General features: G+C 33.3%; 1 protein-coding gene across 1 annotated transcript; it reads right to left on the bottom strand.

The window, feature by feature from the left end:
• Nucleotides 1-3,954: 3,954 nt before the first annotated feature.
• LOC126709485 (uncharacterized) lies at nt 3,955-16,132 on the bottom strand. The gene is made up of 10 exons (XM_050409743.1): nt 15,830-16,132; nt 15,562-15,718; nt 14,554-14,667; nt 12,817-12,996; nt 11,848-11,927; nt 10,418-10,457; nt 10,193-10,300; nt 6,448-6,528; nt 5,652-5,774; nt 3,955-4,398 (listed from the first exon to the last, which is right to left on the bottom strand). The coding sequence occupies exons 1-10, from the start codon at nt 16,039-16,041 to the stop codon at nt 4,351-4,353; spliced, it is 1,143 nt and encodes a 380-aa protein (XP_050265700.1). The 5' UTR covers nt 16,042-16,132; the 3' UTR covers nt 3,955-4,350.
• Between the last annotated feature and the right edge of the window lie 1,054 nt (nt 16,133-17,186).

The following is a 17,186-nucleotide window of genomic DNA, read 5'->3' as shown; positions in this document are numbered from 1 at the left end:
TGGCATTTTTATAATATTTTAATTCCTCCGTCAACCACCTCAGATATTTTTGTCGATTGACTGATGAAAAGGACGAAAATAACACCCATTAATTGGTTTAGGGACTAAAAGTGGTAAAATTAAAATGTAGGGACCAAAATGGAAAAAAGCTAAAATGTAGGGACTAAAAGTACATTTACGCCTTAAGAAAAAGAAAGTTCAATTGCATTTGAAGACCTAAAATAAATTTCATTATTTCTTCACAACTTACCTTCTCATTAATGAGCACCAAATCTACACATATAAGTTTACTATTTGACTTGATATTAATACATCCCACATCATTATTATAACTCTTACTTAGATATTCCAATAATCCTTTTCAGTGTGTGTGCATCATTTCATTCAAGAGGTTATATCTTTTGTCATCCATTATGATGAAACCATATAATGAAACAAAATATCAAATTAATTTTAACATCTAACCCTTTAATTAAAATGTCTATGTAAATTAATGTCTAAGCATCAAATTAGTTCTTTCTCAAAAAAAAAAAAAAAAGCATCAAATTAGTTTCAATATCTTACAACCTAGCTTAATTATTATAAATAAATAAATAAACCATAAAACACCCTAACTTATACTATCTAAGTACTGCCTTTAATTCAAAATTATATAAACATCTAACATCCTATGATGTCTCACATAATATAAGTCTAAAATCAATTGAATGAAAAATGAATGATGGCTATGGAACTAGTGTAAAAGGAGTTTGCATAAAGTATATGTAAATAATGTATTATATTTTTATTATATATCAAATATGTGACAATCTTCAAGTATTGGAAAAATTATTATTAAAATTGACTAATATTTGCATTTTAGGCCTCAAGCTATCACCGCTACACATTTACATGAAAAGAACTCAAAAACCAAATTAAAAACTATATATATATATATATATATATTAAAATGCTAAGAGCTTGTACCTCAACTTATATTTCCTGATGTTTCAATGGAGATGTACAAGATTTAAATTTCCTATCCCAATTACCAAATAATAATAATAATAATAACTAGCCTCATAATTTTATATCTATAACCAAATTTTTTACAAAAATCATAGAATTATCCATTCAAAATATATGTAGTTGAGAAAGTGTAGTTGCACGATTTTCCTGGCCCAACTGGCGTTGGTCCGGCCCTGGTCCAAAGCACAACCCACAATAAATACTTGTAGAGAATGGGTTAAAGAGCTTGGCCTCAATGACACTAGCGGGTCTATTGCATGTAGTATACTGCTTGCAGAAAGAAAAATAAGAACACCAAGAAGGATTCCTCAAGTTTGATTTTATTTCTCTTTTTTCTCTCTTACAGTTCTCCTAGTTCTGCCCCCCCCCCATCTTTGAGGGACTTCATTTACATTATATATTCTTCATCTTTTCATCCCAGCCTTACACCTGTTAGCCATCCAAGCATCCACTCGAGCACCTGTCCCATCAGACGCCCTCATCAGACTCTTTGTGAGTTGCAGAGGCCAAGGCGATACTGTTCAGGGGTCTTTTCCTCATTAATGCGGCCAAGAGGGTGGTTGGGGCGCAATTAATGTGGTGGTAGCCTTCAGTGAGATATTTTAAATTTAATTCGTTTTATATGTTGGGGAAGGTGAGCTGAAATGGCTGAGCAGAGTTTCTCGTCTGGCTTCATGATGTCCGAGGACGAATTGCTTCTCGGACGGGTTTCCTTGGAGCTGCTGGGGTTGGTAATGCTGCATAGGAGGCTCCTCCTCGGATAGTAAGCTCCTCGGATGGGCCTGAGTTCGGAATAGCCCATCATTTCTGGGCCGGCCCCCACAGAAAGTATAATATAATTTTTGTTTAGAGGCTTACCAATTTTGATAGGAAAATGCTTGACTATTGAGAGGAATTTAGTACATGAAAAAGAAAGAATAAAGAAGAAACTGAAGGAATATTGTGGATTTGCAGTTTAAGAGACCTCGACGTTATAAAGGGAAACAGAGGAACAATTGAAAGAAGAATTCTTTTTTTATTCATGAAGTTGCAATTGATTTATGAGTTTTTTTTTTTTTTTTTTTTTTTTTGATGTGATATGGGGCAATTATTTTTAATAGGAAACTGTGGATGAGTTTTTTTTTAGGTGGTGTAGGTTTTTTTTTTTTTTTAGAAGGTGGGATGGCTTTTTTTAGGAGAAGGTGGAGATTGTGGAGAGCTTTTACTTTTTCACTTTTTTATTTATTTATTAATTTTTGTTGATTTACGATTTTAACCTCATTTTTTTATTAGTTAGGAGTATTTTTGTAAGTCAAAAAAGTAATAATTAACTTTTTAAATCCTCTTAATATATAGAAAAGAGATAATAATAAGGCAAAAATGCAAAACTGACATTCTAACTTTCAGTTTTTATCATTTCAGTCCTCTAACTTTCAGTTTTGTCATTTCAATCTTCTAACTTTCAATTATTGTCAATTTGGTACTTCGTTAAACTCCAGTTATGTCCTGTCGTTAATTGAGCCAAAACGACGTCGTTTTGGCTCTTTAAAAAAATTAAAATTAAAAAAACTAATATAAAAAATTATAAAAAAAAAAAACCAAGGACACCCAAATCACTCACTTGCCATCAAAACAAAGAACGGTGGAACTCATTAAAAGGCGTTTCCCTCTTACGCAAACAAGTTTCGCACACGGCCGAGCAGGAGTAGGAGCCATCGACGATGTCGTTGTTGAACTCGTGGCAAAGAACACCAGGTGGTGACAACACTTGTTGCGGTGGCGAATGGGAGTGGGAGGCGGAGATGGGGAACTCATCTGATACTCTTCTTCTTGCTGATGATCTCTTGTTGTTGCGTTGAGATGACAGCTGTTGAGAGACAGCGTCAAGAAATCTTGTTGCAAAGATCGCTCTCATTTGCCGTTAAATTTTTTTTTTTTTTTTTTTATATCAGTTTTTTTTAATTTTCTTTAAATTCCGAAATTTATTATTAAAAAAAAAAAAAAAAAAAAAAAAAACCCCAAAACAACGTCGTTTTGGCTCAATTAACGGCAGGACATAATTGGAGTTTAACGGAGTACCAAATTGACAACAATTGGAAGTTAGAGGACTGAAATGACAAAATTGAATGTTAGAGGACTGAAATGAAAAAGTCTGAAAGTTAAAGGGTCAGTTTTGCATTTTTGTCTAATAATAATAATATTGAAAACAAAATTCCCATAATACACAAGCATGAAAAGGCCCAAAATTCAATAAGTAAAAACAATTGAAAGTAGAGCTAAGTAAAGAAACACTATCGCATGAGAATTGAACTGGTAGATATAATCGAAAATGTTTTTGTCCTTGAAATGGAGAAAGACTCATGAAGAATTTTGAATTCTAATCAAGTTAGATTTATAATCAATATAAAAGGCCTCAAGTTTTATCCTCTATTGATAATGGAGTCATCAAATATATGCTGTAATTTTTATTTAGGATACATTTGGTACATTGAATGTAGATTAAATTAGGAATAATAATCTTTATTACTGGGAATAGAAGACATTGTAATAGAATAACTATTACTATTCATAAGTTTACTTGTCACATATGAAAAGCTTGTAAAAGATGATGTATAAGGAAACTTTATATTTTTGGAAATATATTAATTTTAAAACTTATTATATATACTAAGGAATAGCCATTACATTCATTTTAAAGAGGAATAACTATTCTTCAATTTAAAGAATAGTTATTCCAATATAATAACTAATCCATGTAATAAAGATGTAACCAAATGACCGAATTGCTATTACACATGAATAACTATTTCATTACAGGAGCTATTACGGCGTACCAAACGTACCCTTATCTTTCAACAATGAAGGTTGCTTGTCTTAAGGCAATTTTATATTTTGGCAATTGACATTTGATAGAAATATTAGTTTATATATAATAATAATAATAATAATAATAATAATAATAATAAATTGCTAATATAAGTTTCTTTTGTATTTTGATTTATTTCAAGCAGTAAAGTTATACACATATTAATCGATACTATAGCCACAACTTAAGAGATGAAAATAACACTAAAGAGCCATACAGCGAACATTTAGAAACCCAAATAAAAATGATTTTGGGGCCGTTTGGTACGTTATTTTAAGCAACACTTTTCAGTTTTTAAACAATATTACACGTATTTTCACATATTTTTTTAACCACACATATTTCAAAAAATACAAATAACGTTACTAGAACAACATTACCAAACGGCCCCAAATTTCGAGTGCTTCCCAATACTTATCAGTCGCTCTCTTTTCTTTCTTGCTCCAACAGGTAAAGAACTCAAGTTAAAAGCACGCGGACCCCTGACAGTAACGTTTCTAGACAGAAGTTTGGCACCGAAGTTTCTCATTCAATGCACATTCCTCCTGGAAATTGAAAGATTCAATTAAAAATTGCAAGTAAAATCTGCAATCTCAGAGCTACTACAAGCAATTGGGCTTGGAGTTGAACAACCAAACAAAAGACTAACAGTATTGTATCTAAAAGTACTAAACCGAGTAGTGACTAAGTGGGCGTTTGGATTCAACTTAATCCAGCGTTTTCACTGTAGCGTTTACGTTTTGCTGAAGCTGGGATTCACGCGCACGCTGAAAATGCATTTTTGTTCTTTTTTTTTTGTTCCAGCCGCATTATTTGACCAAGTCAACCGTGAACAGTGCATGGTGCACTTTTCACGAGTCCCACAAATTCTACTTTTCATCTACTTTTTCATTAAAAATGGATCCCACAACACTATTCACATATTTAAAAATTATTTCACTATAGTATTTTCAGTTTCAGTTTTCAATTTCAGCAAAAATAAGCTCAATCCAAACAGACCCTAAGAGTGCGTTTGGGAAGCGCAAAACGCGCTTCCCAGACGCACGTTTGTGTTTTTGTAACTTTTTTTTTTTCTTTTTCAAAAGCCGAAACTTTTGACTTTTCTCCCTTGAACAGTATTCGTGTACTATTTATGGACCCACAAACATCACTTTTCAACAACTTTTTCATTAAAAATGGGTCCCATGATACTATTCACAATTATTTTGCTACAGTGTTTTTCAATTTTCAATTTTCAGCTCTATCCAAATGAACCTAGGTGAAAAAATGACTAAGGGTCTGTTTGGAATCCGCTTATTTTGCTGAAACTGAAAACTTTTTATTGAAAGTACTGTAAATAAAGATAAAAGTTAGCTAAAATTATACAGTAAAACCCATAAACAGTACAAAAAAGTACAGTGAGAATCATAAATAGTAGCAAAAAATAAGCTAAGTAATAAAATAAGCTGGCAAAAATAATTTTTGCCAAACATACACTAAAAGTACATAAATATTGATATCTAACCCAGAGAAAATGAAGTATTGGTATAGGTCAATTCACCAAAAAAATTAGTTAAAATTTATGGCACATGGTATATGAAGAAACCTTCTGGTCAACCATACAGTCCTTTTTTATAAAAATAAGATTTTCAAAAAAATGGCAAGAAAGCCGTGAGGTGATAAAGGTCACTCTAGAAGATGTTGAAACGGTAGAGAGAGAGAGAGAACCAAACAAAAAACAAAACAAAAGTTTTTTTTATATTTTACAATCTATCAAAATAACGTCTAATTGCTGTGTCATTACTATTACACTGCTTACCTGAAAAGCTTTTAAGAGACTGTAGCAGTGTCTTTGCTCTGCAACTGCTACAGCATATCTCTGTTTGAGAGCATCACAAACCTTCTGCTCCTCCAGAAGCCCAAGTTGCACCTTGTCTAGTTTCTATAAAATGGACACACTAGTCAGAACTCCAAATGATTGAAAGCAATTCCATAGAAAAGTACCAAAACAAGTTTGATATTCATTCCTCTATTCACATTATTCGATTTTTTATGAAGATCACATTGGTCTATAGCAAAGGCCCAATGGATATCCTCCCCAACCCCCCATTTTGCCAATGGATATTATTTGACCAACTGATCGTAGATAGAAAGACTTTTCTCACCCCAAAAAAAAAAACTTATTGCTAGTTGATAATTGATATACAATGTCCACTCATGTAACAGAAGTTGAAGAGTGTAGTTGCAAAATTTGGACTTCAAAAAAAGGAGGAAAATACAACCTCTCCGGAAACAGCAATAAGTTCATTTTTATTTTTATTTATATAAAAAATAAATAAATAAAATGCAATGATCTTCAAATCCAACCACATATGCATCTCATTCTGGAGGAAGTAAATTCTTCTTCATAACAAGTATAGGGACCTATGAAGCACTGTCAGGTTGTTTCCTAAGCACCTCAAACAGAAAATATAATGACAATGATATTCTGGATATTTGAAGACTTATCTATTAATTATATTGAAAGCAAGAGGTTCTGAGAGCTGCCCAAGAAGCTATCAAACCTTCTTTCATCTTTGAAGTTCATAATTGAAGAGGGGGGAAATTACAATCACCTGCTGACTGCTCTTCACAATTCCCTCCATGGAATCAATCAGTTTCATGCGACCGGCAGTGCTAGTAATGGCATCTTGGAACTGTAGAAAGTCGAGGAGACAGTAGGTGAGAATTATGCTAGCACAGAAAGGGCTGTAACCCTTGCAACATTATTAAATTACTGAAAACAGCAGCATGCTTTACACTACAGTTCAGGACATTCTAGATAGTCATATTATTTGACTAAATATTGAAGATTTTTGTATGTCCAACCTTGTATATTAACATCACATGTATGTTAGAATGTTGCAAGTTTATTCACAAAACACATTTTCAGTTTTCTTCTAACCCAGGAAGCAGAACTTAAAACTAAAAACCTGTGCACAAATGTGGCATTGACCACTTTTTTCAATTTCTTGGACAGCATACTACTACTATAAGTATCTTCAGTTTGTAACCCAGCCTAGATTTCAATCTAAATGCATGGGCCTGGAATTTAGGGAGCTTTTACAGTCCAAGGTGGTGGTCAATCATTTTAAGTCTTATAGTTAGTTGCACTAAACATCAAATCAAGATATCAGAAACTGCTTAAATATAATTAAGGTTGGTGGTAAGTCAATGTAGTCTTAACTATATCTCAAATTATGTAAATTAGATAACAGTTATGTCCAAATCTTGTTCATCAATGACCTTTAGGTTAAATGTGGCATTTCTTGGTGTTTCAAACATAAACATCTGGTATTTAAATCTCCCCTCCAGGCTCCACCACTCAAAATGTAAATTTAAAAAATAATGTCCAAATCTTGTTCCCTTCGTAGAATGGATTTTTTTTTTTGGAGGTGGGGTAAAGGGGGGGGGGGGGGGGGGATGATGGGGAGTGAATTATGCAAACCATGCATCTATATATACTTTTAAATGCAGTACAGATCTCCTTAGTCAGTCACCCACATCCTTTATATTCTCCAGTTACTTCCTTGGCAACTCTTTTAATACAACCAGTCATTTCATTCCACAGCTTATCTACATCTTCATCTGGATCTCAGTTGCCTTCTTTGATCATTTCATTTTTGAACGCTTTTTGTTTCTACCTTCAAACCCCACCACCTAATTTTTGGGTTTCTCTGTCTATTATATCCTTTTTTTCCTTCTTCTAATACAAATAGCCATTATCACTGACCTATGTTGAGTAGATACACTTTCTCTTGGTATCACCTTACAATCTTTACATCTAATATAAACTTTTTGAGTAAGAATGAAATCTAATTGGCTAACATTTGTCCCACTTTTAAAAGTAATTAAGTGTGAGTTCCTCTTCTTTAACCAAGAGTTTTATAATATGAAATCACATATCACAAACTCTAGAATAGCATCCCCTGAATTGTTCCTTACTCCATCTCCTTTTTTTTTTTTTTTTTGATAAGTAAGAAAGAATTATATTCAAAAAGCTACTTTATGCAAAAGGGCATAAGGCAGACCAAAGATTACAAAAAGAGGGAAACAAAATAACAAAGAGGAAATTAATTACAAAGGAGAGAGCTAAGGAACAAAGGAGAGAGAATCACTAGACGTGAGTCCCCAAGTCCTAGACCAATCAAAAAGAGAACCACAAAAAGAAGTAAGCAACTGATCCCCAGAACTTTCCACGTCTTCAAAAGTCCACCGATTATGCTTCCTCCAAATACACCACATTAAACACAATGAAACAACATTCCAAATGCAAGATGAGTGCTTTCCCAACCAAATCCACCAACCAAAAACAGTGTTTGCAACTGATCTTGGTAAGACCCATGAATTCTTTCAACCCCCCACCATTTTTTCCAACATGATTAGTCAGGTCTCCTCCAATAAAAGTGTTTTTTCTTAAATTTTTTGAATCAATTTATCCATGTGTTCCTAATATTTTTTCTTAATGGATTATCCCAACCTTATTTGGGGAATGTACAAACTACTATATTAATTTTCTCCTCTCCTAAAACAAGTTTAATTAACATGATTATATCCCCTATCCTCCAAATCTCAACTTTTTCTTTAAGATTTTTGTCTATGATTATCCTATCCCATTTATATTTTTATTTTCCTTCCATTTCTATTTTTTCATACTAATTTATATTATGTATATTCAATTTCTCTAGATTTCTCACCTACTCACTTAGTCTCTAAGGCACACCATGTTTATTCTCCCAGTCATTGTTTCTACAATTTACATTTGTTTTCCTGTTAAAAACCCTATTTTCCAAGTGCCTATATAAATTATCTTCTCCTGGACTAATTTGTTTACAATCCCATCCACAATAGATCTTATACCCATTTCAGAAAGCCTCCTTAACCATTATTCTTTACCAATTGATGGTGGTTGTTTGTTTTTAATGATGAACAAGGGAGAGAGAAAGAAGAGAGAGTGCTCTGAAGGGTCTTGTCTGATGTGCATCACTCAGCCAATACAGTGGCTACATCCTTCATGCACAGCATATGTAGCTACTATTAGCTAGATGTTTTGTTCAGACTTTTCTTCTTTTTTCTTTGTTTTAATCATTCTTTTGTGGTTTTCTTTTGAACTGTACCAGGAAGAAAACAAAAGGGAAGAGAAGGCTCTTTTTGTTTTTAACAAAGCTAGATAAGTGAAATGGGTGGATGTGGTAATTTTGGCTATGGAATGACCTTGTCTTAATTGTCTTTTAGGAGAACACTGGCTAATGCACATGCCACCCAACGTTTTCAACTAATGGGTGGATGTGCCGTAATATTTCCTTCAGAGTGGACCTTTTTTTTTGGCTATATACTGAAGCAGATACAAATTACATAATATAACATGTTTTGATCTTAACAATTATAAACAACAACATTCTTGACTGAATGACAAAGAATACTTTTTCCTATAAAAAAACAAAAAAACAAAAACAAAAAACAAAGAATACTTTTTTTTTTATACTTTGCATAAAATGTCTAGGATAGTTTAATTCTTTATAACACATCAACAATAATAAACTAATAAATGAGACCAATATCAATTGTATTTACAACAAGCCCATAACTTATTTGAGACACACTTCTTAAACTCATTTGCTGAAGCAACATATGATTTGCATGTTTATCTTTGATAAGAAAAATAATTGAAAAAAAATTTATTTTTATACTATGAGGCCATGATTTTAAATTGATATAAATTACAGTTTCTTTCCTTCCATTTTTCTTCTCAACCAAACAAAGAAAATGTATAATCATTTTCCCTCCCACTTTTCTATCTCTTCTACCAAACATACATTATATAATATGTAAACCAAGCACACATAATGTTAAACTATGATCATTCCTAGCCTCCCATTTTCCTTTCTTTCTAATATTTTCTATTCTTCCATTTTTCCATCCGACCAAATGGACCTTGTGTGCTAGGTATAGCCACATTCTATCTAAAGCAGGACTGCACCATGCAAGACCCAGCGGCTTAGATTTTGAATTTGAAATTATGCAGAAAAATTGCCCCATTAACCAATTACCAAATCTAACAACACCAAAGTAAGACAAGAATCAGAAAGTCTAATTGGGATTAATTGTGCCTTTAAACAAAAGCAAACTAGTAAAGCAATTATCCAATATGACATAATAAGGAGAAATTCTAATTGCCATGATTCTCTGCAATGAGACAGCAAATTTGAGGAATTACCAATCTAAAGCAACCATTTGATTCAGTTCCTGCACCAAAATTGTGAGAGAGAGAGAGAGCATATTCTAGAATATAGAATATATTCCTGTCTTGTTTGACTGTACCTGTGAACTTATTGAATTCAACAAGGATGTTTCTTTTAGCATCAGTTCCTTTATCTCCAAAAGAGCATTATAGGTACCATAACATTTACGAGTTTGTCGAAGTTTTTCCTGCACAGTAGCAAAACCCTAGCATAAATTTATATAAGAGCTAAAGAAAACATACAAACTAATGCAGGCTTGGGGGAAAAAAGGCATTCCAATCGACTGCAAAGACCATTGTTAAACCTGGATATGGACATACAGTTCAGAAAATCGACGTTCATACCTGCAACATATTTATAAAGAAAGTAAGCAGAACATTCAAAAGTGATTACTTTTGAAATCTTGTGTTTACCATCCATAAGGTATGAGCAACTGAAAACAGGAGATTCTTGTGTACACATATTGTGTACATGAGATATCTCCTCTATTCTATTAAAATTGTATTACTTACTAAAGAAAAAGGTATGAGAGACTGACGTGCAGTTGGGCTAGCTTTTAGCCTTTTTCCATTAGCTTATGAGCTTTACTTGTTTATGCCCAGATTTTAAAGCTTTACTTTTCTAGGTACAACTGCACTTTTGCCAACTTTCAGGAAAAATAAACACTTCTAATCCAAATGTACATAGAAAAGGGGCAAATCATAAATTCTGATATAGATAAGTGCTTTTGCAGCATTTGAAGAACTTAGATTCATAAGAGCATGGCCCAAAAACGAGTGCAACCAAAATGAGGATGGTAACATAGATGAGTGGTGGCACAAGAAAAAATAGAATGAGAAACAGACATGTTCATGATAAAGTGGGTCCCCAATGAGGTGAAAACAAGGGAAAATTGAATTAGATGAATTGGCTTAAAGAAACAAAAACAACAAGTCACAATGGATAAAGAAAGAACAAAATGAAGAAACAACTTTATAGTTGTTCCTGGACGATAAAATCAAGACCTGCTCAAAATTTTAAAGACTTTCACAATGGAAGTAGCAAAACAAAAGGAAAAAATAGGAATATAATAATGTGATTTTTTTTTTTTAAGATAGAAATATCAACTTCATATAAACGGAGAAACCAACTACCAAATTTTTATTTACAACAATTTACTAGAAGCATGAACAATTCCAAATGGTTTTGTACAAAGACATGCCTCTTTGAATCTTATTTCAAATTATTACTGATATCTGCCAACTTCATTGATGCCATTAGCTCCCCAACTTTTCAAAAAACCTATCATGACAGAAAATGGATACTAACTGAACCTGTAACATTTTAAGCTTTTGTAAATCTTATGTGGCACTCTATTAATGAAAGCTCTATTATCTAATCTGAGGAAATATTATGGGAAAAGAAATGTATTAGGATTATTTTCAACTAATTATTCTGATAATTGTCCAAATAATGGCACTGAAATCCAATTTGAGAAGACCAATAACTTAGAAGGGAGTAGTAGGATAGTGAGAGCTTCTGCTCTGTAAAACACTAAAACCTCTGTAAGTAAAAGGTCCTTAAGTTCAATAAGACTTACAGTACCATTGAATTGAAACTAATTCTTGTAATTATCAAACCCCATGTAAGTATGAAACCATTTCAATGCAACAGAAACAATTAAATTTTAAGGAGTAATAAAATGTCAATAAGAAAGTAAAATGAAAGTCAGGAACAACAAAAATAACAACATACTGGATGAGTTCTGATTGGGATGGCACATCATCAAGTTGCCGTTTTACTGCCACAATTGCCCTATATCTAGCTGCAAGTTCCTACAAGAAGCATAAACCATATATTATTTAAGCTTATTATTAATTGATGATTTTTTATGCCAGGGATAATTAAAATCAAGGTGATTTTCTCACAAAAGAGAAGGCAAATATATGAAACAAGAGAGTGAATTATAGGACCAAAAGAATAAATAAACAAATTCTAGATGATAAGCTTGATATGTCAAAATTGAAGAGGCAGTCTTTTTATATGAGAAAACCCTACTTTACTAAATACACTTGGATCCAAAGAGAGAAATAATTCCTCAATTGTAGCATCATGAAATGGATAGTTAATTTATTTTTAAGTTTAGATGCTGCTGTTGGTTTGGATAAGGCATGTCTAGCACTGTTGTTTTGAGACTGCAATGGAAGAGTAGTACATCCTTTAACAACAATGACCACAGTTGTGCTTACAGAAGTGGCTGAAGCAGAAAGTATTCGATGGGCACTACAAGTGATCAAGAGAAACTACTGATGGTAGAGATTGAAAGTGATTCCAAGTTGTGTATTGATGCCATTAAAGACCGGCTGCAGGTACATCTTGACAGTCTGGAGCAATTTTAGATGATATCAAAAGCATGGCGAGCGATCTCGGTGAGTGCTCTTTTCATTTGGGTTCCTAGAGAGGCTAACAAAGTCACTCATGTGCTGGGTAGTGGGCCTTACAAATAGAGATTGAGGGTCTAATTCCATCCAATATTTCAAAGCTAAGATGTGGATGAGATAAGAATAATGCATACTTCTAGGAAAGGAAATGAACCAGCTTTGATCAATTAATTAAATAGTCTAAAAAGCATATTATACCTGAACTTGTGCCTTAACTTTCTTTGGCCACAAAAGGAAATTTAAACAAATAAAAAGATGAGATTTCTTAACTAAATTTTTTTACCCTTTTTGCTGAATTCAGTTTCTCCAGTGGTTCAATAAAAGACTGATTTAGACTATGAGAGAGACTCTTGCTATCACAGCCACTTGCTATTCTTCCCTCCAATTCAATAACCTCAGCTTGCAGCTCCAACCGTGTTACATTACAATTAAGCTGGAATTCAGATTCTTGCCTTTCCAGATGCTGAACAAACCTTCCAATAATTAGCATTGACAGCTAAAGGAAATGCATAAATGAGGCAAGATTAACAAATAAGGATACAAAGTAAGATTACACATAGAATAGAATCTCTCTTGTCAACTGACAAGGAAATTGATACAACAAACTAGTACATGCAAGTTCTGTCCCATAATGGATGCTTTACTGAACTGATACATAATTAATGTTTTACGTGCATATTATGATAATTTTTAGTTTAAAAGAAAAACAAAAAATATTAAAAGAAATTATTTGTTTCATTAAGGGAAATTGAGTGATAGAGAGGAAGAGAATTTTTGTTTAAAAGAAAAAAGAAAAAAAGTTAAAGAAGTATCTCATGGTATCCAAGAGTATATCTATCAAATATGGAAACAACTGCTAATTTGAAGTATCCATGTTTCCTAGAATAGAGATTACTTTATTCCAATTTAAACATGTTACACAAAACAAAAACAAAAGACATAATCTATAATGTTAGTAAAGATATTATTTTGGTGGCAAACAGTAAAGAAAGACTTGACCATACAGCAGTCATCAAGACTCTAATTTCTAGCTGAACTCATTGAAACTCTCAAATCTCATGGGAATCAGCCAGTAATGTGTTTAAAAAATTCTTTCCAAATCTTGAATAATTAAACATGTACATATACAACAACAACAACACACAAAGCCTTAGTCCCAAAATTTTGGGGTCATCTATGGATACTCAACATATCAATTAGGGTCAGTCATATGTATCCTTTGCCTCCATTCTACTCTATCTAGAGTCATATTCTCTGATACTCCCTTAATTGACATGTCATTTTTTATTACTTTTACTAATGTGAGTTTTAGTCTTTCTCTACCTTTTTTCGTTCCCTCAACTTAGATAAACTTCCTCTTTCTTACTGATGCATTAGTCGCTCTCCTTTGCACATGACCAAACCATCTTAAGCGACTCTCCCTCATCAATGAAAGTAAACATATACATTTATACACACATAAATAATAAATATATATAATATGTATGTACATACATAAACACAGACAAACATGTATATAATATAGAACATAGATGCACTAAAAGGGGTAAATCATTGAAAGGCACCTCATGGTTCTTCAATTAAATTCAAGCTTAAGACAGATCAATCACAATCTCAGTCACCAAATATGTTAGTGATTTTCTAATGTTCAATCTGACATCAAGAAATAAGATCCGGCGTTCTGTTTTAACCATGATGAAAATTTTGGTGATTCTTAGTATGTTACATATAGGAGAACCTATAAACATTGACATGGAGCCCTCAGAGCTAACTCCACCTAGAAAAGCATTCCCCAATATCAAGAGAGAGAACAGTCTGATGACTGATAGGGAATTGGGTATCAGGCTTCTCTGCAGTTTGTGGCAGAAACTGCATCATGGAGCACAATCCCTGTGCTGGCTTCTTCCAGGTGTGTAAATGGAAAATTTAATAAATCACATGAATCAAGATGCAGACATAAATAGAGTTCACATTTGAGTAAGACCTCTGAATACACTCACTGAACAGAAAGACGGCACACCTTTAATGACTCCATGAGTGATATCAATTTCTGCACAGCAATACTAGCACCCTCCTTATCTATTCTTTCTCGTAAAAGTTTGAGTTGGTTCATAACGTTGAGCTCTTGTTGATTCTGGAGCATAGCAAATAAAGAATATAAGAAAAGTTAAAATGACCAGAGGTCTTCAAATCAATCCAACCACCACAAAATCTATTGTTTAAAAATAATGCCCCTGAAATATATCACTTCAACAGGAAAGCCAAGACATCATGCTCGGAAAATATTCAGAAAACTAAAAACAAAAAACTTATTACATGAACCTCAACCAGAACTAGTTCTTTTACATATACAATATAGAACATCTCCGCCACCAATTCCCCCAAATTCCAATCAACATCTCAATCAATGTCCCTGCATTGTTCAATTCCTCCCTCAGTTTCATTGAAAGTATGTTCCTCCTCTTCAATGGAATGTCCATTGTAAGTAACCTATGCTTCCTAATATTAAAACTAGCATAATGTTAAATTAAAATTTTTCTTTTTCCAACTAAAAAAATTTTAACCAAAAAAAAAAAAAAATAAATAAATAAATCAAACACCCACAACATCCTAGAAAAACTAAGGTTTCAAGATTAAGTTTTCAATTCATTTAAATTTATTTTTGGTCTCAGTGTCCCTCAAGCATTGGTTCCTCCCCAATAGGGACTACTATGTCTATGGTCACACCCAGATAAGATCCACCTTCCCTTTACCCTTATTCACTCTAGTGTGTTTGGCATTTGATTATAAAAGCTAGCTTTTTGCTTATTTTATATACCATTTGTGGGTCCGACACTACTTTTTATCTCAACTTTATTTCAAATAATTAAAATTCTATCATTTTTGAAATAAGCTAGCTTTTAACTTTTTGTCTCACGATATGCAAATAAGCGAAATAAGCCAGCCTTGAGTGTTCCCACTTTATACTCCAATTGCAATGTGGTATACATGTATTAGTCAAAGTCAATTGTACTGATGAAAAAGTTACCTCATCATCACTGAGGCTGAGACGAATCCGATTAACAAGCCATTGTACAACAGGGAAAATGGCATTGCAGTCTAGGGTTTCAATTTGATAAGCTTCAAGAGAGTGTGGGCATCCCATCGATCTCAAAGATTCCTCAATCCCCTGCTTCCCAATTTCACTGTAACATCAACATCAATATCAACGACGAAGAGAATTAAAACTTGATTATTCATTCATTGCGATCATATCGTAAACGGTGTTTCTTAGAGAGAGAGAGAGAGATACTTGCATTTCCTCCTGTTGTGTTAGGGTTTCGTCGTCGGGAACTTCGTCGAACCGGGGACCATCGGAGTTGACGGCGGCCACGCACCAGGCGAGGCCGCCGGAGAGCCTTTTGGAGGCCGAGATATCGGTTTTTCGGGCGTCGGCATAACCGACTGAGAGGAGAAGATCCAAAATCGGACCAAGAGAACTCGTTGACTCGGACTGGAACTCGGCCATGTCGGTTGCTTTACAGTTACTCGTTAGCGAGAGCGGGTTTTGACTTTGCCAACCGTTTTAAGTTTTTTTAAATGCCAAAATGCTAACACGCTCCTTAGGTATGTGCGTCAATCAGATAAATGATTTTTTTTTTTTTTTTAGAGTAAATTGCAAACAATGCCCTCTAAAGTTTAGAGGTGTTTAGATTTTATATTCTCAAACTTCTGAATTTAAGGGTGTAATATCTAAACACCTTCAAATTTTATGGGGTAAAATTTAAATTTTAAAATGTTAGGATGTAAAATCTAATAACCCAAATTTTAGGAAAGGAAATTCTAAATTTTGAAACTTTAAGATGTAAATTCAAACATCCCAAAACTTTAGAAGTGTAATAATTTACCCTTTTTTTTTATAACTCTTTTTTTGTTTTTAGTCCAATATTTCTATAACTCTTGAGCCTTTTATATTTATATTAAACTCTTATTAACAAAAAAAAAATCATGTCCGCCCCACTAAATATATGATAGTCACATGATTTTTTTTTTTTTTTTTGTACATAACAGCTAAAGCTAACAGAACTTAGTTCCAATGGTCAATTGGTGGATATAAAAATCTCAAGAAGTTATAAGGAATAATTTAAATTCCAAAGGTTTGGGTGCAAGAATTAAAACTCTAAAAAGATCGATGTTGATTTTAAATAGTATTTAGGTAGATGGGTTGTGAAATCAATTATGGGGAGTCAATTTAAGCCTTGGATCAAAAACTAAACTATGCAATCATTCGACCACTAATTAGTGAGTCCCTTCTTCCAATTGATAAGTCATAGCAGTCATTTTTAAAAGTCGTTTCCTCAAACTCTCTTTTTACATCAACATTTATATCCTAAACCATCATATTTAATGTCACTGAGTAACGTTCCATCCTCATGTAGACTGACTGGGAGTTCTACCGCGGCTGGCTGACACACATCTCCTTAGATGAATTTAGAGGACAAGCAACTGGAAACTCGCGGGTGAAGGATTTTCCCACCAGAACCAATCACTCATACACCTATAAAAAGACTCGTCCATTCTTTGGAGTAAGGTATGCAAATATTGGCACTTCTATCACACTCATTTCTCTTATTCTCTCACTAGTTTACTGGCTTATCCATTGGAGAAAGAAGA

The sequence above is a fragment of the Quercus robur genome, chromosome 12 (genome assembly GCF_932294415.1).
Source record: "Quercus robur chromosome 12, dhQueRobu3.1, whole genome shotgun sequence".
NCBI lineage: Eukaryota > Viridiplantae > Streptophyta > Magnoliopsida > Fagales > Fagaceae > Quercus > Quercus robur.
This window is presented reverse-complemented; position numbering and strand designations above follow the sequence as displayed.

Coding starts and splice junctions, on each gene's coding strand:
- LOC126709485 (XM_050409743.1), bottom strand. CDS start 16,041: ATGGCCGAGTTCCAGTCCGAGTCAACGAGTTCTCTTGGTCCGATTTTG. Junction 14,668..15,561: donor TCAGCCTCAGTGATGATGAG/GTAACTTTTTCA, acceptor GCTATGCTCCAG/AATCAACAAGAGCTCAACGT. Junction 10,458..11,847: donor TCCCAATCAGAACTCATCCA/GTATGTTGTTAT, acceptor AATATGTTGCAG/GTATGAACGTCGATTTTCTG.